We start from the raw sequence: 22,392 nt of genomic DNA on the forward strand, positions 1-22,392 counted from the left end.
CAAAAAGACATATGCATCCCCCTGTTCATTGCAGCATTATTTATGATAGCCAAGATACGGAAGCAACCTAAGTGTTCACAGATGAATGAATAAAGAAGTTTCAGTACACACACACACACACACACACACACACACACACACAGTATTCAGCCATAAAAAAATCTTGTCATTTGTGACAACATGAATGGACCTTGAGAGCATCATGTTCAGTGAAGTAAATCAGATGGAGAAAGACAGATACCATATGATCTCACTTATGCAGAATCAAAACAAAACAAAACACCAAACTCAAAAATAAAAAGAACATATTGATGGTTGTCAGAGGTGAAGGTTAGGTGGGAAAACTAGGTGAACAGAGTCAAAATAAGTCATGACGCTGTCAGATACAGCATGGCAGCTACAGTTAATAATACTGTATTACATATCTGAAAGTTGTTAAGAGACTAAATCTTAGAAGTTCTCATCACAAGAAAAAAAAATTCTGTAAGTATGTATGGCGATCAGTGCTAAGTAGACTTATTGTGATGATCATTTCCCAATATACAAATATTGAACCATTATGTTGTACAACTGAAATACAATGTCAGTTATTCCTCAATAAAAAAGACCATCCATAGTTCTGATATCCAAAAATAAACATTTTGATAAATGTTCGTTATATGTATACATATAAATCTACAGATATCTAGTATTTAATTATGAACGTTAAGAATAGTTTTTAAAAACTGTGGAAAGTCTTGCATGCTGTAACTTTTTTCTAGTTAATAAACTGAGAATGTTTCAACTGGCATTTAATATTCTCCTAACTAGAGTATTATTTTTTTTTTTTTTTTTTGGGACAGAGAGAGACAGAGCATGAACAGGGGAGGGGCAGAGAGAGAGGGAGACACAGAATCGGAAACAGGCTCCAGGCTCTGAGCCATCAGCCCAGAGCCTGACGCGGGGCTCGAACTCACGGACCGTGAGATCGTGACCTGGCTGAAGTCGGACGCTTAACCGACTGCGCCACCCAGGCGCCCCTAGAGTATTATTTTTAATGACTTCAGAGAATTCCATTGAAGATATAGGAGTTTTAAAAAATGAAATCTTTGGGGCGCCTGGGTGGCGCAGTCGGTTAAACGTCCGACTTCAGCCAGGTCACGATCTCGCGGTCCGTGAGTTCGAGCCCCGCGTCAGGCTCTGGGCTGATGGCTCAGAGCCTGGAGCCTGTTTCCGATTCTGTGTCTCCCTCTCTCTCTGCCCCTCCCCCGTTCATGCTCTGTCTCTCTCTGTCCCAAAAATAAATAAACGTTGAAAAAAAAAAAAAAAATGAAATCTTTATTAAGTTGGTACCAATTAAACAGTTAAATAGAAAGCTCTACAATAAATATCCCTACAACTGTGCTTTTATGGACATTCATGATTATTTCTTTAGGACAAAATGCTAAAATATTTGTTATCTAATACAAATTGCCCTGAACTATCATTATCAGTTTAGACACCATCAGCAAAACACAAGTACCTATTCTCCACACTGATAGAGAAAATGCCAATATTAATAGAAGTACTAGTAATAGGAGCAAATTGTTCCCCCTCAATACAAACAGAGGCTTACCTTCATATTTAGCTTACTTAATACTTTTGCTCTGGAGAAAATTCCAAATGGGATCTTATTGATTCGATTGTGTTCCATGTTGAGGGAATAGATGGTGGAAAACTGAGATGGACCACCTACTGGATATAACTGGAAGCAATTTCTAGCTAAGGTCAAACTGTTCAGTTTCACAAGACTTGATAGAAGACTCTGTAAACAAATAAAATAAACATAGGAATCAGAACTGTAACAAGATTTACTTCAGAGTACAGAGCAACAGTCACAAATGCCTCAAAGGGCCTTACAGGTAACAAATGACAGAGACTGGTTGGGATGGCTCTGTAATGCCTCATATAGAGCAGTCACTACTCAGCTCTAGCTAATTGTTGCCTTATAGGAATGTGAAGCCAACAGTCAGATTTTCAGATTTTACAAAGAACAGAAAACTCATATAGACTCTGATTTTTATTCATTGGCTTCAGCTTATTTAAAACACTCAATGAAGAAAATATGTCTGTAAGAGGTTATCTCCTGAGCGTCCAGTTTAAGAAATTTGCAGAGCAGAATCTTTGGCATCCGACAGTCCTGGGTCTGAGTCCCAGCCCTGCCACTTGCTAGGTGACCAAACCTATTCAGGTCTGAGTTAATTATCCTCTAAATTATTATTAACATAATACCTGGCTCAGAGTAAGCTGTTATGCAGTAATTTAATGGCTCCTCTAAGGAATATTCGATTCAGAAGATAACACTTCCTGATATTACATAATATTGTTTTTCCATATGGGAAAATTTCAGAGGGAAATATCCATCTATCAATCCAGTGTTTACTGCACAGAATAGCCCCATATCCCCTTACTTTAGCCTCCTACCATGTAACCACAGTGTGAGGTGTTCAGGTATTACAAAACAATCTCTGCCATTAAAAAGACTAAACCCTATTTAGACAAATAAAGCACACGGATAGTAAAAAAATAATACATAACTGTATAATCAATAATAAATTACATGTAATTGACTCTTGTTACTCAAAGTATGTTTGAAAGAAAAGTAGCATTAGCTTGTTAGAAATCTAGACTCTTAGGTCCCACTCCTACAGAATCGATATGAATCTTAACGAGATTCCCAAGTGATTTGTAGCCCCATTAATATTTGAGAAACACTGGTATAGGCTATAAAAAATTCTGAATTCTGGCTCTATCTTTCAGTAGCTTGTGACTTTGGGCAAAATATTTCTCCAAGCCTTAATTAATTCCTTTGTAAAATGATGATGCCTTATTTTATAAGTTGTAGTGGAGACACTTTAAAGAGATAAAATACATAGCTTTACAATCTCTAGTATATAGTAAGTGCTTAAATTGTAAGTCCCTTCTCTATTTAAATTTAAAGAAAAGAAGGAATACTGGAATAACTGGAAAAGCAGGAAGAGACTGACATCTTGAAGGATGGAAAAAATTTAAATATTCAGAAGTAGAAGAAACAGTGAAAGCAGGGAAGAAACAAACCATGTGAGGTGTGTTATTTTAAATAGTGCTCAAATACCAGCTGTATACCATGAGAAAACTGAAGACTTAGTACCTGAAGTGTCAGCTGATTTGCAAGGCCAGCCGAAGGAATGAAATAACTATGTAATTGAAGGTATAATTATATGGTGAACTGAAACTTGTTCTTTATTCTTAACGTTAAGAAGCTTTCAACATTTGTCTACTGATGTGCACAGATAAAAGGAAGAGCTCAGGTGAGAGTGGTGAGAAAACCGCATGGCAGTCAATTCAAGAAAAATGTCTACATCCTACTTTACAGAAACAATGCACAAAGTTTTGAGTCTCATGGCAAAAATGTTATTTTTATTATTCTTACAGCTAACTTTATGGACATTCTTTGCAAACAACTGAGGGTATCTAAAAAGTGGCAACAAGAAGGCAGGTCTCCAACCTTTCATTCCTAGGTCATATGATGAAGCTTTGCAGTTGCTCACCATTGTTTTAAAGTCAGACACATGTGGATCCCCACTTAGGACTTCCACTTACCAGTTTTGTAACTTTTAGTGAATTAGACAATCAATATGTATCTCACAGTACTCCCAGAAAAATATTTAAGGTAACAAATTTGGCCAAAAACCTAACTCTCCTTAAGTCTAATTACCCTTCCTAGCTGATAATACCCCAATAATTAGTACGATTATAGTGAAGAATTGAATGGGATAATCCATGTAGAGCTCCTAGCCTTACACCTTAAGCTCATGTGCTTGAATTTATTACATTCCTTTTTATGTGTTTGTGTCCACATTAAAACTAGTCTATTTTCAGACAGTCATCAAATGGAAAAGTATATAGTCATTTTGCTGGCTCTGATTTCAGCCATGAGCCCCAACTGAAAACCACTTTCCTGATTTTACATGCCTAACCCAGCTTGAATGTCTAGTAAGTGCTGTCTAATGGATTTTATTGTTTTCCTTACTGTGCTCATTATAAATGCAGATAATTACATATTTGCATTAGGAATATGCTGCTTCCAAAGCACACAGACCACTTTTTTTAAGTACTTATTTGAGACTTAATGCTTTCCCAGATTTGGACAAGGCCAGTCAAGGATTTTCCCTAGAGCTTCTCTATCTGAAAACAGGCCAGTTTAAATACATGTGCACACACACGCACACACCACTTCTTCCACAGCAAGACTGAAGAGAGCTGTTCTCTTTATAATTCTCTTATCAAAAATAAATCTTGACTAATTTCAGTCACAAATATTTTATGTGAAACTACTTAGCACAATGTCTGTATCCTAAGAGATACCAATAATTATTAGTTTCCCCCCACATATAAGTGGATATAAAAAAAAAATTTTAATTTTCTCACTTTTTGAAATTTAATAAGTACCCAGTCTTTGTATTTAGTCTTACAGACATTGTAAAAGTAGTCAATCTTATTTAAGCTCACATCCTAAAAGAATCCCAACAAGGTCTAAATACTGTGCTAATTACTGTTAGCAAAGGGGATGATATTAAATAGTAGAACCCCACCCATTTTTACCATTCTAAATTACCGCTAGCAAAGAAAGACAAAAATCCAGACAGTCTAGCTGTTAGGGCTGTATCTACAATCTGTGGATTCTATTCCTTATCCTATTTAAAACGCAGGGTGAGATACTGTCACACAGCAGTGGCAGTAAACTGGTCCATCCTAGAAGACTACAATCCTGGAAAACTCATTTTTGTACTCTGATCAGTCTTCTAAAAATCCAAACAGCCAGAATAACAGAAGCAAAATTAATAGGTACTACTTTTTTCTGTATCCCTAAGAAATCAATTAAATACATTTATTTTATAAACTAATCACTACAAGCTCATAGCTTCATGTACTCAAATTGTTATAAATCATAGTATGTATCTGAAAATATCCACCCAAAGCAACTTTATTTTTAACGTTTATTTATTTTTGAGAGAAACAGAGAGACAGAGAGAGACAGAGAGAGAGCAAGTGCACACGCGCCAGCATGGGAGGGGCAGAGAGAGACGGGGGACACACAATCCAAAGCGGGCTCCAGGCTCTGAGCTGTCAGCACAGGGTCCAATGCTGGGCTCAAAGTCACAAACTGTGAGATCGTGACCTGAGGCAAAGTTGGGACACTTACCCGACTGAGCCACCCAGGCGCCCCCAAAGTACCTTTATTTTAAATTCAAATACACACACACACACACACACACACACACACACACACACACGCGGGAAAACTAGAAATAGTCTAAAAGGTCACTTATATCAAACATTTTTAATTCTTAGGAAAAAAAGACTTTTTTGCAAAGCTCAATCAATTAAGTCCATAATTCCATTCTTTTATTTGTTAGAATACTACAGTAAGATATTATGCTTGAATAACCATAAGCAAACATACAAGTTGTGGGTATGATAAAATAATATATAGCAAAAGAAGGAAAGACAAAAGAATATTGCATTCTGCCCAATAAATCTCTAAGCAAAGTAAGTGAAAATATTTTTTCATAGAACAAAACCCAAATTAAAAATAATGTGTTAAAAAATAACAAATTTTGGTGACTGGCATATGCTAAATAGGTTTTAATATTATTGTATACGCAGGGTAATAATATGGGTCATGGAAGTGTTGTGGCTAATATTAATCTGATTAATAAATAGTATGTTCTATTCTATGTAGCTCATTCCTTTCTTGTGTGATCTTTCTATAGGACTTCTTAAAATAACTGAACTGGGTGGGGTAGAGTTTTAAAACAACTAACCATACAACTTTTCCTTAATAGCATTTGCTGTCAATTCCAAAATGACACAAGAAAGATTTCTACGGGAAAGTAGCCATTGATCTCTCACTTTAGTTTCTCTCTTTTATACATAAAAAAAGAAAAAAATTAGTGTGTTCCTATAATCATACCTATTCTTTCTTCTTTGGAATATTTATCTTAGTGGTGGCTAAATGTCTGTAGCATGCTCATTATTTAAACAATCTCAATAATAAAATTATTCACCCAGCTGTAAAGATTTACCACCTCTCACCTCTGGTAGAGCAGAAATGTTATTGTTCTCTAAATTCAGCTCTTCAAGGGCACTGCATTTTGCCAAGGATCTGGGTATTGCTGACAGTCTGTTGTATCTCAGACCAAGACGACTTAAACTGGACAGGTTTCCTGTGAACACAAAAAAGAATTTTTTTTTTAATCTGATGAACTTGTCACTCTCCCTGGCAGTAATATGAATTACTGTGAAGTACTATTTCAGCAGGATCCTTAATTCCTAGCACCAAGGAACTACACACTACCCTTTCAATTAGGATGAAACTGAAACCACTTTTGTGTCCACTTGTCTTAGAGAAATAATGAAATACACAGTCATAAAGTCAATTTTAAAAATGAATTATTACAAAGTATTGGCATACTGTAATAACAAATTGACCTATTTAGATATGGCCTAATTGAATGCCAAAGTACTGTATCTTTTAAATTTATAATAATCATCCCATTTGTATATATGGGATCTTGATCCAACAAAGAACAATGGTTATATATAAAAATGTTCATGTAATTTTAACTAAATTTCCAAATTTCTAAAATGGCATTAAAATACAAATGCACAATTATTTTGTGAGATTGGAAAGGTTCAGTATTTTTCATGAGTTTAAATACAAACGTTCCAAAATTTCTGAAGATCAACCTGATGGTAAAAAATTTCTGAATTTTTCTTTTAAATTCCTTTACATTAAAATTTTTTTAGAAAGTTAAAGTTATATTCTCTCTTAATAATCTAAGCATAACCAATTTAAGCACAAATTAGCTATAACTGAATACATTAAAAAGCAGAGTAGAAATATAGGCTAGTTTATTGGCAAGTTACATGTAAGCTTACATAGATGAATATGAGGATACCTGCCATCATAAAAAATTTAATCAAACTTGATTTCCCAAACAATATACACTAGAGAACAAGTTTATTTTTGATACCAGAAAGGGGAAAAAAAAAAGGTAACAGTTACAAGAATTTAGTTCAATGTAACTATTTGTCATGGCTGGTTAATTTCTTTTCTGACTTCACATTATAACTGTTGCTGTCACATTTTTAGATGGGCCAGGTTTAAATATCAAATGTAGCCTCTAGTTTTAAATTGAACAGTATTACCAGTGTTAAAAAAAATTACAGCAGTAGATAGCTCCTGTGCCACACTTAACTTTTTGGAGACCAATATTTTGATGTCTGTCAACTTCTACCAACTTTCTGAAGTCTTCCCATTTCTTTCTCTTTGCTTTGACCATTTCTCAGAAAGTTATTGGGTAACTTTCTTTCTGAGATATAACATTACCACAGTACTTAAAGAAAACACATAATTAGCTTTTAACACAAATTAAGCCCTGGAACCCCACGAGGGCGGTCACTATGCCTCATAATCCTATCTAGTCATCACTCATCTGCATTGTTCCCTCTTGCTGAAGAGATCAGTGATTAAAGTTGTAAAAAAATGATTAAACAGAGCCAATTCTTACTCTTTACATCTCCAAGACAATAATTAGTCATTCATAAAGTATTCTGACAATACCATAAATCTAGCCAGCATTATATAATGCAGAAAAACTTAGCAAACATTTCAATTCCTGTAGGAATTGTAATTAGACCTATTCCAGAGGTATGTTATTTTCATTTACATTACTTTCTTATGATAGTGTCTGGAAACTGGGCCAATAGTTTGCTGGTTCTGTGTAAGCAAGATTCCAATAGGCAGAAAACTGAATTCAAAAGCAACAATAAAAACTATCACTTAACAAAAACAAATTAATTTTGTCTTTAAAATGTTTTCTAAATTAACTAAGGATGCTTCACTAGAATCTTTCTAATGACATTCTGGTAAGATGTGTCAATTTTGGAGGGGGAAAAAAACAAGCTGAGGCTTGGACTTTCCAAAGCCCCAGAGAATTTAGAGAATAGAAATAAGGGCAAGAATAATATTTACTATTGTTATTACTGTATTATGACATTGAATATGATACAAATGTTTCTTAAAAGTTGGGTTGGCAAAAATAAAATAAGCTGTTTTATGATGAAATGTTAATTATAGTCATATTTGTAGTGACAAAAATGGGGTCAACCTATTTACTCAAGAATACATGAAGAATTACTTAAACTGGAGACACCACAGTGTCAGACAAAACAAAGGGTTTTACATGATCTATAGGACTCTGGGAAAGTTACTTAACTGAGACTATTTCCTCATCCATAAAGTGGGGATAACACCAAATATTCCACAGCGTGGCTCTAAGGGTTAAATACAATGTGCATAAGATATGTAGCACAATGAGTGATACATAACAGATGGTCAAAACATGATTTTATTCTATAGAACATGTCTATATTCTGCTATATTCTATACCTATTAAAATTATGTTACAAAAATTTTAAGATGTGACTTTATGATGTTAAGTGAAAAAAGGTAATAAAAATTATGCATTTTGTATGATCTCAACGATGTAAAAAACAAGTGGAAAAGAGTGGAAAGAAAATATCAAAACTAAAGTTATCTCTATGTGGTAGAATTACAGAAGGTTAAAATGTTTTTCTTTGAACTTGCCTTTTCCTAATTTTCTATAGCTTTGTCATTTTTTTTAAATTTTTTTTCTTAATGTTTTTATTTATTTTTGAGACAGAGAGAGACAGAGCATGAGCAGGGAAGGGGCAGAGAGAGAGGGAGACACAGAATCGGAAGCAGGCTCCAGGCTCCGAGCCATCAGCACAGAGCCCCATATGGGGCTCGAACTCACAGACTGTGAGATCATGACCTGAGCCGAAGTCGGACACTCAACCGACTGAGCCACCCAGGTGCCCCTATAGCTTTGTCATTTAAAAACATTTTGATAAAGAAAAATCTGTAATTCTAAAGTATTTTAATTTTAAAATCTGCAAAATCTTTTACCATTCTTTTTTTGAATGAATATTTTACATTATGGAGAGGTTTTACATACTAATGTAGAGGTAAGACATTTGGACACTTTACATTGTGAGGCTCATCTTCTGCATAAAGGGTAGATATGAGATAAACTGCAAAAACAGAGTGTGGTGGTTTGAATTCTTAGATAGACACCCTGATTAAAAAGAAAAAAGGCAAAAGATGATAAAATACCTAAGAAACAGCAGAAAGAACCATTTGAGGGTAATAAGCATGGACTTCAGCATAAGATATGGGAAGAGACTTACCAAAGCCACCAACTAGTTACTGGCAAAGCAAGAATCAAACTCAGAGGGCTCCTTATATCAAGTAATCATTCTTCAAGATCTCTACTGATTGTGCTCCAGTTTGCTTGTTATACTTCTTGACACAGAAGCAAAATATGTTCATTCTTACTCCCATGCTGTTGGTCCATGCTGTAGTGCTCGTGGAATACATTTTTATTCCATACGGAGTCCAACAGATTCATTCATTTATGAAGCTTTCCCTGGCCATTCCATCAAGATCTCATAGATTTTCCTGTACACTGGACTTATGGCTGCATACTGTTTTCACTATAAGATGGCATTTAATTATACTTGTTTTTATGTTGTCATTTCATAGATGAGTTACCTCCACCCAATAGACAAAACCCTTTAAGTAACAGACCTTACATATTTCTATCTCCCCACAGAGTATGCTTCAGTGCTAAGCACACAGCAGGCCTTCACTCATACTATCTTTTTTTCTTTAATGTTTATTTATTTTGAGAGAGAGAGAGAGAGCGTGCGCGCGTGAGCGAGTGCACACAGAACCCGAAATGAGGGATGATCTAAAAAACCATGAGATCATGACCTGAACCGAAATTAAAAGCCTGATGCTTAACCGGCAGATGCTTAACTGACTAAGCCACCCAAGTGCCCCTATTCTGATTTTGAAAGTGATAAATTCAAAAGTTATTTTGCTTTTGGACGATAAATTTTAGGAATCTGCTTCTATTTATTGGGCTTTTAAGTTGATAAGCATTTAGAATTTGGTTACCATAACTAATCTTTTGTTATTAGAGAAAGCTTCTAGGTCTTGATCAGAATTAAAAATGTTTAAAATATTGTATTTCTGTACTATTCTACTCTTAACAGTGATTGAATGAAGCATGTCAACTGATGGAAAAAAATTATGGAGTCTTTGCACTTTACTCTTCAGGCAGATTTCAAAGACTCCTTGGCAAATGCTTCAGCCTTTTATTAAATGAAACAGGTTTCTTCCACAGGCAAAGCAGTGGTATGAAGGACAGAAAGGGATGGTCTGTCTTACTTCCATTTTTTTCCCTAAGGTTGACTGCCTTTTTTACCTTTAACTTCATATAGCAAATTAAATTTTACTATAACATTTTGAAGCTCTTTAAAATCAGATGTTATCACTGTGTGTAGAAAAATTTCCACCTTGACCAGCCTTGTAGCTATAGTGGCCATAGGGCATGGGAGAGGCAAAGAATAAAATATTTCTTCCTTCCTTCCCTCCCTATTTTAAAATGAGAACCAAAGAAAAGCATCTCATATAATTTTAAGATTTTACATTTTGCTCCCTAATAGAGACAGGAGGACAAACAGTAAAATGTTTTAGTTTCTACAGTATTAAAAAGTATGAATGGGGATGCCTGGGTGGCTCAGTCAGTTAAGTGTCTGACTCTTGATTTCAGCTCACGTCATGATCTCAGGATTCCAGAGATCAAGCCCCACTTCGGGCTCCTGCTGAGCACGGAGCCTGCTTGGGATTCTCTCTCCCTCTGTTTCTGCCCTTCCCCACTCATGTGCTTTCTCTTTCTCTCTCAAATAAATAAATAAATAAATAAAAATAAAAATAAAAATAAAAATAAAAATAAAAAGTTAGAACAGGTTTCTTTAAACATTATAAAATGAGGGGAGCCTGGGTGGCTCAGTGGATTAAGCATCTGACTTCAGCTCAGGTCATGATCTCACGGTTCAGGAGTTTGAGCTCTTCCATCAGGCTCACTGATAACAACTCAGAGCCTGGAGCCTGCTTCAGATTCTGTGTGTGTGTCTCTCTCTGCCCCTCCTCCCCTGCTTGCACTCTGTCTCTGTCTTTCTCAAAAATAAATACGATCTTGTATCTCCCTCTCTGCCCCTCTTGTGCTTGTGCTCTCTCTCAAAAATAAACATTAAAAAAATTTACAAAATGAAAATGATGTAGTCAAAATGCCACATGACATTATCTAATACAGAAATTAGTGGTTATTTAAGCAAAAATAGTACCTCCAACTTTCTTGAACTTTTTCTTTTTCCTTTTTTTGGTGGGGTAGAAGAAGTTTAACTTCCAAAACTGTAATCTGTAAGAATATGCTGTTCTGATGAACAGCTCACATTTGTGAAGCCCTTACCACTTTACTGAGAGCATGGCATGTTCAGAGTCATCCACATTTTGCCAAAATCCATTACTCTCAAAAAAAAAGAAGGGTGAAATATCAAAACTCTCTTGTGCCAGACAAAAAACCTGGACATCAGAAATCTGATATTTACTGTGATTCACCCGCTGCAGTGGTTTCAACTCTAACCTCTTTCAGTAAGCAGGTTTTACCACAAACTAAACAGCCTAGAAATCAAGCCATAGCTTGCTTTAATGTTGAGCCATTGTGACTAAGAAATAAAATCAATGTTGCTGAGCTTCTGTGTATAAATGTAGGCTGATCACTGCCAATCACTGGCATTTAGCTTTAAGTGCTTAACTTTAAATGTAAGTTGTTCTGTGCTCTGCTCTGACAGCTTGCTTTCTTATGCTGTCAGATTTTTAAATTACAGCAACATCAAATGGCTATGAATTAAAATTGGATGCTTTTAACTTCAGCAAATATAATCAGCATCTTTAGGTTAATTCAGTATAACTTTTGAGTAAATTTCTTACTCAAATGATCTTAATCTTATTTTAACAAAGTCTCAAAAAAAAAAAAAAAACAAATCAGAAAAGACACACAGTTTTAATGATTAAATAATGTCAAAGGTTTTTTTTTTCCAGAAATGGTGAAGAACCTAATATCAACCTGAAAAGCAAGCAATATAAAGAATTCTTAAATGAAAACCTTTAAGAATGCCACAATTAAAAAGAAAACTAGTAAAGCTGCAATATGAAGTTGCACTGCAATTACCTAAAACGTAATTATTAAAACTCTACTTGTTGCTATAACCATAATTACTGTAACATTTCTTCAGAGCCCAGTGCAACAAAATATCTCTGAATTGTTCTGTGCTCCAGCCTCGAAGGCCAGGTCTTGTTGCAGATTTCTTTCTTTATCTCATTTGAGAAGAAATAGAAAATAAAACATTTTTTCCAATTTCAGACCTTTCACCACTATCCACCACTGGTTTCAGAAAATCACCAGAGTTATCTCAGAAGGCTTTAACAAAACAAAATGACTGCTGTAACGAAGTTTAATTATTTTCTTTAGTCATAACTGACTCTTGAATGAGAAAATATTTACATGAAAGAGAATATACTTTTTACTCAGCAGGGTAGACTAACGGTTAAATCAGAGAGACTGTAAATATGTTTTTAAGTACTCTCTCACTTAACTGCAACCAGCTGTCTCCTCCCCACTTCCTTCTGCCTCTTCTTCACAGAACAAGGTGTAAATGGCAGTTTACACTGCCAACCAGTGATAACTACTCTAGGAGGGTTCATGTTAATTAAAGAAAGGGGTAAAAACATCTTGGTCTACTTCTAAGAAAAAAAAGGCAAGGAAATAAAGTGATTTTTAGAAAATTGACTGTCAGGTGACAATTAAAAGATCTCATTTCAATTGTGAATTAGGGCAAGTTTCTCTGGTCCAGAAAAAAGAGAGTAGAGCAGCTGCTCAGGACTCAAATCAACTGTGCAGGACAGGTGTTCCATTTTTGTTTGTTTGTTTTTCATTTTAAGTTATACTTTTCAGGAAGTAGATTAGGAAAAAAAAGGAAAAGTATCAGAAGAACCATATTCCAGTTAGTTTGCTACTAAATGTTTTGGGGTGAATTTCTCTTCTCCAATAAACAAGAGGAAGAATCACAAAGGTCAATTAAGACTGTTGAGATTTATAACAGACCAAGACCCAAATGTTCAAATTTCTCACCAAATCTCAACCTTCTGCTATACAAAATACTGGGGATGAGAGGGATGGAAAAGGCAAAGTAATTATTTTAATAATAATAAATGACAGTATTATAGGGGCACCTGAGTGGCTCAGTTGATTGTCTGACTCTTGATTACAGCTCAGGTCATAATCTCATGGTTTGTGAGTATGGGCCCCACATAGGACTCTGTGCTGAGAGCATAGGACCCTGCTTGGGATTCTCATTCTCTCTCTCTCTCTCTCTCTCTCTCTGTCCTTCCCATTCTTGGGCGCTCTGTCTCTGTCTCTCTCAAAATAATAAACTTAAAAAAATGACAATATTATAAAAAATTATAATAAACATTACTTATTCACTTTGCCATTATTTGGATTAACAGTTATAAATACTCTGTTTGCTGAAAACTATCAAAGCATATAAAAATAAATAAAATATTAAATTTTTTCTTATTGTTGGGGCACCTGGGTGGCTCAGTTGGTTAAGTGGCCAACTTCGGCTCAGGTCATGACCTTGCAGTTCAGGAGTTTAAGCCCCATATTGGGCTCTGTGCTGACGGCTCAGAGCCTGGAGCCTGCTTTGGACTCTGTCTCTCCTCTCTGCCCCTCCCCTGCTCATTCTCTGTCTCTGTCTCTGTCTCTGTCTCTCTCTCTCTTTCTTAAAAATACACATTAAAAAATTTTTTAATAAAATTTTTCTTATTGTTAATATTTCAGTTCTCATTGATTTCCAATACATACTTGTAACCTGATCGCATAGAATATGCTAGAAGCGAGGCATTTGTGTTATTCTGAGATGATATCTTAACCACAACAGATTAATAATGAAGTCAAATGTTTTCATATTAATAAACATACTTAAAATATAGTAAATCTGATAGAAGAAGAGATACATACAATTAAGAAATCCAGGAGAAAGGCGGCTACATGGTGAAGTCACTCTTTGTCAGAGAAAGTAAATCCAAGACACCCTGACCCTAGTCCTAGTAAATGTAAGATGTTATCATCCACTACCACCTATACTTCCTCTTTTTGCCAGGGCTGTTCATTTTTGTACTTTAACTTCATCCCCCTTTGATTGTTATTTAACATAACAGAGATATAGACACATGCATAAAATATTAAACAAAACATTGTTGGACTACTTAAGAGTAAGACCAGGGCTGATTGAGGAACAAACCCTATATATATATATATATCCATTTGATCAGCTGAAAGAGGAGAGGAAATTATGTGGGTATTTAAGAGAAAGATCATAAGCAGAGACACCAAGAGGTATAAAGGCCCCTACACTAGAACTTGCCTGATAACGCTTAAGGACCAATAAAGTGTTTAGCATCTATAATATCCTAAGAAATATACAGTGACTAAGCATCAGTGAGAGGGATATGAGTATTAATACCAGTTCAAGCATCTTTAATTTTGGTTTCCCTAGGTGATTTGCAATAAATAACCTTTATTTTTCTTTCTACAACTGAGCAAGACTTTAATTTTATAAAAGAAGTTGCTTTTTTAAAGTGCTTTTATATAACATTCCACTGAAAACTGATCATGTTAAGATTATGCATTATTCTTTCTTTTTTCCTTTACTGTTGCCATTAGTTGGCTGTTTAGAACAAGCAAACTTACAGACCTATCTTTCAATGTAGGAATATACAATCTATGTAAATAGGTCTACATAACCCAAGAAAACCATATATAAACTACATAAAACTATCAAAATTAAACCTATGTGTTGAGTTGGCTCAGAGTATCCCAGGTAAATGGACCATGAAAGATCAACACTAAGAAGTTATAACAGAGTTCTTAAATATACTAGAGTTCTTGAATTTCAGAAATGAAGAAAAGTACTCTGCATGGCCAGGCAAAAAGATTAAGTCACTTGCAATGGGGAAAAAATTGAACTGGCCTCATACTTTTGTACATTCAATGCCAGAAGACAGTAGAACTCTCTCTTAGTTTTACAAAGATTCTTAAAGTAAACAAAGCTGGACCCAATGATTTTTATATCCATCCAAACTGTTCAAATATAAAGATTACAAACAGAGATGCCTGGGTGGCTGAATCAGTTAACTGTCTGACTCTCGGTTTTGGTTTAGGTCATGATCTCATGGTTCGTTGAGTTCAAGCCCTGCATCAGGCTCTGTGTTGACAGCACAGAGCTTGCTTGGGATTCTCTCTTTCTCTCTCTCAAAATAAATTAATTAATTAAAAAAAAAATAAAGGCTACAAACATTCTATAACTAGGGAACAGTTATTTATGAACTGTTTCTAAGAAAACACTACAAGACTGACTTAAGCCAACCAAGAGATGACTGGGACAACTATGGCAACAGGACTGTCAATGAACATGAAGATGAAAAAGAACCAGAGATCAGTCAGCACAAGATATATATACCATGAATGTCCCAACAGTGTAATTAACACAAATTAGGAGGAAATAAGGACAAAAAAGGACAGGTAGTAGAATAAATTTACTGATTGCCTCATCTATGTCATTCCACTCAGTAAACACAGAACACATATTCAGCTGCACATGGAAGACTTACCACATACTGAGCCATAAAAGAAGTCTCAATAAATTTAAATGATTCAGGTCACAAGTTATGTTTTCAATCACAACAGAATTACATTAGAAATCATAAACAGAAAACCCCTTGGACAATTGTCAGATACTGGGAACTAAATAACGCACTTCTAAATAAACCACAGATCACAGAAGAAACGAAAAAGTAAATAAGAAGGTATTTTGAACAAAACCAAAGAGAAAAACACAATGTATCAGGATTTGGGGAATGGTACTAAAGCAGTACATAAGGAGAAATTTATAGCACTAGATACATGTATGAGAAGAAATCTTCAAAGTAACAGCATACAACACAAATTAAATATGTCAGTATGTAGTACAAACAAACTCCACCTCACATCAATGACATCAAGCTTCCACTATAAGAAACCCAAAAAGAATAAAACTCATAGCAGATAATAAAGGCCAAAGTGGAAATCAATGAAATAAAAGTCAAAGAAACAGAGAAAATCAATAAAATTTAGAGATAATCAATGTAATTGATACAATCTAATCAAACAGGAAAAAAGAGAGAAGATCTAAGTTACTAAGTTACTGATATCAGGAATGAGAGTATAGATTCTATAATACTACCATATTATTATTAATAAGGGAGTATTATAAACAATTTTATGCCTATTAAATGTGACAACTTAAATGAAATGAACCTATTCCTTGAAAGACATAAATGATTACGTTTGCTCAAGAATAAAGTGATAACCTAAACAGCTCTCTTTTAAGGAAACTGAAAATTGTTTTTAAAAGCATTCCTACAAAGAAACATCTGGACCCAGGTGGCTTCATTGATGAATCTTACCACAGCTTAAAGGAAGAAATAATGATAATTTTATACAAACTGTTCCCAAAACTGGAGTAGAAAACACTTCCATATTTATTGTATGTAACCAGCATTACCCTAAAACTGAAACTAGACAAAGACAAGTTTTAGAACATTATATGTGACTAGAAGGTATATTCAAAGCAATTAAGTAAATCTAATTTTTAAAACTATCAGAATGTATCTTTTTTCACTATGTCTTCTTGGTAAGCAATGTCAATCATATTAGCTGGGTTTTTGTCAAGTTCAGGGCAAGATTATAAAAGTGTATTTTATTAGTTTCTTCATTGTATTACTTATATTCTCTTTCTAGAACTCCTAGTCTTGTCTCCCGAGACTCTTTTTCAATTATTTTGTATCTATTTCAAATATTTTGTATCTTCTTTTTGTTCCAGATTCTTCCACTGATCCTACACCATCGCTCTTTTGGTCTTTGGATGTGTTCATTATATTATACAGTATTTCCTTTAAAGTTAAACTTTATATGGCAAGGATATTTCTAAGCAAAGTATTCTTTGCTTCTTTTTTATATCAGCCTGATCATGTTCTATAGATGTAATACAGATCTTTTCTCTTTTTCCTCAAGGGCCATTTTTCTTTGTTTATTTTGGCCATTTCAACAGATTTTAGAGAGAAAAGGAAGAAAGAATTACATTCAGTCTCTATTGAACCAGAAACTGGGATTCTTTTATTTACACAGGAAATCTGGTAAAATTATTATGAATATTAGTAGAGCAATTCACTATATGCTGTACATCATCTTGCCTTTCAGAGATGAATCTAATGCAGTTAACTAGAACACTTAGTCTGTTGCCACTACAAATAACAATGTGATATAAAGAACTCTGGACCAAGAATCACAAAGATACAGGTTCTAATGGCTAGCTGCTACATCCTAAAGAAGTCTCAGACTGCTTTCCCATGAAGAAATAGCTGTCCTGTAACCTAGAACAATTTAATATAACTTATTTAAAAATTTTTTAATGACTGCTTCTGTTTCAAGTAACAGTAGACTAGGTAATTCAGACAAACCCTTCCACTGAAAAAAATTTAAAACTCTTCCAAAACAAAAGTCACAGAGCTAACAAGATAATGACTAATAACCAGGGCAGAAATCAGGTGGGAACCCAAAGAAATAAGCAAAATAATGGAGAAAATTTTGTCCTAAGAGTGCTTCTCTAACTAGAAGATTCAGTTAATTGGGCATGTTTCTGCCAAGAGTCAAAATCTACAGCCAGCCAAGGGTGGAGAGTCCAGAAATCAATGTCAACAGCTAAGGGCTGTACCTTAGCACTAAGAGTAAACCGAAGTAAAACAGCCCTCCAATTATCTACACGCTACTTTTGAATGACCAGGGACCAGAAAAATCTCAAACCTTAGAACACAGAAGCATTCAAGTGGTCCCTTAGGTACCTGACAGAAACAAACGAAAATCTTTCTGGAGAAAGATATCACCATCACAGGCCTCTTATGATTTAGTAACAGAACCACAGAAATATTCATTATAGAAATTATAAAAATTAAGTACAGGTATAAGTTTCCTAAGTAAACATTATAGTATCCTTATAACAAACCAGTAAGTGAAAAGGTGTCCAAACTTTTTAAAATTTCTTTTACTGGTTTGTACAACTATATGGGCATTTAGAAAGATAAACATGATTCTATAAATATAAAACATATCACAACAAGCAGTTCCAACTTTTGGAGGCTGTGGCTAGGTCTTTGAAACACATTTTGTACGTCAAGACATCTCTTATCTTAGTCCCTTCAATAGCAGAGATGAACAAACTTTAAGCTATGTTGGCCAAGATTTTAAAAACTAAACAGTAGTGGTTTTATTTTTCAGTGTGGTTTGCTTTAGCAAAGGGACCACACCCTATATAATAGCATGCAACATTCTGAAATAAGCAAAAACAAAAAATGCACTCATTCTGCAATTTAAGCAGTTACAAAACATATATTCAATATCCAATATTCAACATTCTTTTTGATAGTCTAATTGAACTCCTTTCCTAAAACCTAATTATTTTCTTCACCAAGAAATGGAAATAAAAACCACTTTTAAAATATTCTCTTTTACAAGTTTTACTACTTTAATGGTGAATTTTAATCTTTTAACTTTTCTTATAGAAATGGATCAAAAATAGTCTTTTTAATGTCCAAGTAGTTACAAATGACTATCAGTATCTTCTCTCTCCATTCATACCTATAGTATCTGGGAGGTCTAGCAGTTCATTGTGCTGCAAGTCAAGGTTGGTTATCTGTGTGCAGTTTCCAATCTCCTTTGGGAGGTGTTCAAGTTGATTGTGAGCTACATCCAGCGTAATGAGGTTACATAATTCACCTGTAAAATTGACCAACATAAAAATTTAACAAGAATTATTAATGAATATATTAAATAAAACTGAAAGAAAGCTTCATGTTTTTTATCATAATTACACTTTCTGAAAAGGCAACAAACACAAGATCTGAAACTGTTAGAAAATGACAGCTTACAAATATTACATCATTATGTTGTACACCTGGAACTATTGTAATGTTATCTGTCAATTATACCTCAATAATGATAAAAAAGAGAAAATGACATCTAATAAAGTTAAAATGTTGATTATAAATGACTACCAATCAATATAAATAACCACCAATATTATACACATAGATTCAAGTAACCAATTCAACCACATTTATGTTTGTAAATTCCATACTTTAAATAGAGCTCACCAATTTTTTAACCAAATTCAACACAAAATATCAAATTCATCTTGAGTTCAACTTGACGGTCAGGTCACCTTCTATCTCAAAATATATATGCTTTCAAATAGGCATACATTCTGATGTCACAGAAATGTACAAAGTGAGGGGCGCCTGAGTGGCTCAGTCAGTTAAACGTTGGACTTCAGCTCAGGTCGTGACCTCTCGCAGTTTGTGAATTCGAGCCCCGTGTCAGGCTCTGTGCTGACAGCTCAGAGCCCGGAGGCTGCTTCAGATTCTATGTCTCCCTCTCTCTCTGCTCCTCCCCTGTTCACACTCTGTCTCTCTACCGAAAATAAACAAATATTTAAAAAAAAAAAATGAACAAAATGAGATTTATAAACTGACTAGATTTAAGAGTACTGCAAAAGTTTAGAAAATAAGGTATATTTTTCCTCATTCTGGTTGAAAGGGCTGTACTGGCAATTCAAATTATCCTCAGTGTTATTCTGCAACAAAGAATGTTGCACATTTGAACATAAAGTTTTTGAACTAACAGCTACATTGGTTCCCTCATGATTTCCCTTTTGTTCTAAAAGCAGAAGCTGGAAATACTGAAAAAGTAAGATGAGCAAATAAAGTGCATAAAACTCTGAAAATTGGGTCTGGGATTATTAAGCCACATTGTTATAAATACAGGCAACAAAAGAGAAAATGGATAAACTGAATTTCATCAAAATTAAAAACATATGTTCCATTAAAGGATACTATCGAGAGTGAAAAGGCAACCCACAAAATGGGAGAAAATATCTGCAAATCATGTTATCTGCTAAAGGATTAATATCTAGAATATATAAAGAACTCTTACAACTCAACAACAACAAAAACCCCGATTCATAAATGGTCAAAGAACTTTAATAGACATTTGTCCAAAAAAATCTACAAATGGCCACTAAATATACGAATATGCTCAATATCACTACTCACTAAAAAAAAAATCAAATCAAAGGTACAGTGAGATACCACCTCACATCCATTAGAATGGCTATAATTGAGGGGCACCTGGGTGGCTCAGTCGGTTAAGTGTCCGACTTCAGCTCAGGTCACGATCTCATGGCTTGTTGAGTTCAAGCCTCACCTCGGGCTGTGCTGACAGCTTGGAACCTGGAGCTTGCTTCCGATTCTGTGTCTCCCTCTCTCTCTGCCCCTACCCTGCTCACACACTGTCTCTCTCTCTCAAAAATAAACATTAAAGGGGCGCCTGGGTGGCGCAGTCGGTTAAGCGTCCGACTTCAGCCAGGTCACGATCTCGCGGTCCGTGAGTTCGAGCCCCGTGTCGGGCTCTGGGCTGATGGCTCAGAGCCTGGAGCCTGTTTCCAATTCTGTGTCTCCCTCTCTCTCTGCCCCTCCCCCATTCATGCTCTGTCTCTCTCTGTCCCAAAAATAAATAAACGTTGAAAAAAAAAAAATAAACATTAAAAACATAATAAATAAATAAATAAATAAATAAATAAATAAAATGGCTATAATCAAAAAACAGAAAATAACAAATGTTGGCAAGGAGGTGGAGAAACTGGACCCTTGTGCTTTACCACTCAGGTTTCTCAGGATGAAGACAGAAGAAAAATCCCCTCCTGTTCTTACCCAAGCACTGTATAATCAAATTGTAGAAAATCCAAGAAACAAAGAAAATTTTGGAAGAAGCTACAGGATAAAAGCACCTTACTTTTAGAGGAACAAGGGTAAAAACTGTACTAGACTTCTCTTCAGAATACCACTTAGGCAAAAAAAAAAAAAAAAAAAAAAAAAAGAAAGAAAGAAAGAAAGAAAGAAAGAAATGGAAATATTTAGTCTTGAAAGAAAAAAAACATCAACCTAAAAGTCTGTATCCAGTGAAAGTATCCTTCAAGAGTAAAAGAGAAATAAAGACTTTGTCAAACAAAAATTGACGAAGTTTGTCGCCAGTAGACCTGTCTTGCAAGAAATACTAAAAGAAGTTCTTCAAAAAGAAGAAAATTATATAGGATGGTAATTTGGATCTATATGAAAGAAGAGCATGACCTAACAGATAACAGGCTTGTTCAAAGTAATAATAGCAACAATATATTAGATGATTGTAGATTAACGATAAATGAAACGAATGACAGCAGTGTTATAAGGGACAGAAGGGAGGAATTGGCTATATTCTGTTATAAGGTAACCACACTACCCATGAAGTGGTATAGTGTTATTTGAAAGTTGACTAATATTAGCTGTAAATTCATACTGCAGACTCCAGGACAAAACACTCACTCTTACATCTAAAAATTAAAAGAAGTATAAACAATACACTAAGAGAGAAAATGGAGTAATCTAAAATCCTCAATTAAAACCAAATAATGCAAAAGATGATGAAAGAACAAGTTTAGCTAATAGAAAACAGTTACCAATATAGTTTATATTAATCCAATAGAACCAGTAAACATTTTATATGTAATAAATATACGAAATAAAAGAGACTGTCAGAGGGGCTCAGTTGGTTAAGCATCTGATTCTTGATTTCAACTCCTGTCACGATCTCACAGTTTGGGTTTCTGAGATCGAGTCCCTCTTCAGGCTCTGGGGTGACAGTGTGGAGCCTGCTTGGGATTCTCTCAGCTCCTCTACTGCTCATGTGCGCATGCACTCTCTCTTTCAAAATAAATAAACATTAAAAAAAAAAACAAAAAACCCAGGGGCACCTGGGTAGCTAAGTTAAGTGTTTGTCCAACTTCAGCTCAGGACATGATCTCAGGGTCCACGAGTTCAAGCCCTGCACCGGGCTCTGTGCTGACAGCTCAGAGCCTGGATGGAGCCTGCTTCAGATTCTGGGTTTCCCTTTCTCTCTGCCCCTCCCCCACTCGTGCTCTCTCTCTCTCTCTCTCTCTCTCTCTCTCTCTCTCAAAAACAAAAACATTAAAAAAACATTAAAAAAACCCCAACTGCATGTTGTCTTCAAAAAAGCCACTTTAAATACAGACACCGGTAGATTAAAAGTAATGGGATAGAGAAATACAAAGTTAATGTTAATCAAACGAAAGTGGGAGTAGCTACAATAAATTCAGACAAAGTTGACTTCAAAGTAAGGAAAATTATCAGGGATATAGAAAGCGTTACATAATGGCAAATGGAGCAACTCTCCAAAACATAATCCTTAA

At 34.9% G+C, this 22,392-nt stretch overlaps 1 protein-coding gene across 2 annotated transcripts in view; it reads right to left on the reverse strand.

Annotated features, from left to right (window-relative positions):
• The window catches only part of SHOC2 (SHOC2 leucine rich repeat scaffold protein), a 107,521-nt gene that overhangs the window by 11,072 nt on the left and 74,057 nt on the right, over nt 1-22,392 (reverse strand). For both annotated transcript variants that reach the window (XM_030334970.2, XM_030334969.1), the window contains exons 3-5: nt 18,732-18,869; nt 6,097-6,227; nt 1,595-1,783 (exon numbers count right to left, since the gene is read on the reverse strand). In XM_030334970.2, coding sequence (XP_030190830.1) covers nt 1,595-1,783; nt 6,097-6,227; nt 18,732-18,869 — 458 coding nt within the window. The remainder of the gene's footprint in view (nt 1-1,594; nt 1,784-6,096; nt 6,228-18,731; nt 18,870-22,392) is intronic.

This window comes from Lynx canadensis, chromosome D2, assembly GCF_007474595.2.
Source record: "Lynx canadensis isolate LIC74 chromosome D2, mLynCan4.pri.v2, whole genome shotgun sequence".
Lineage (NCBI taxonomy): Eukaryota > Metazoa > Chordata > Mammalia > Carnivora > Felidae > Lynx > Lynx canadensis.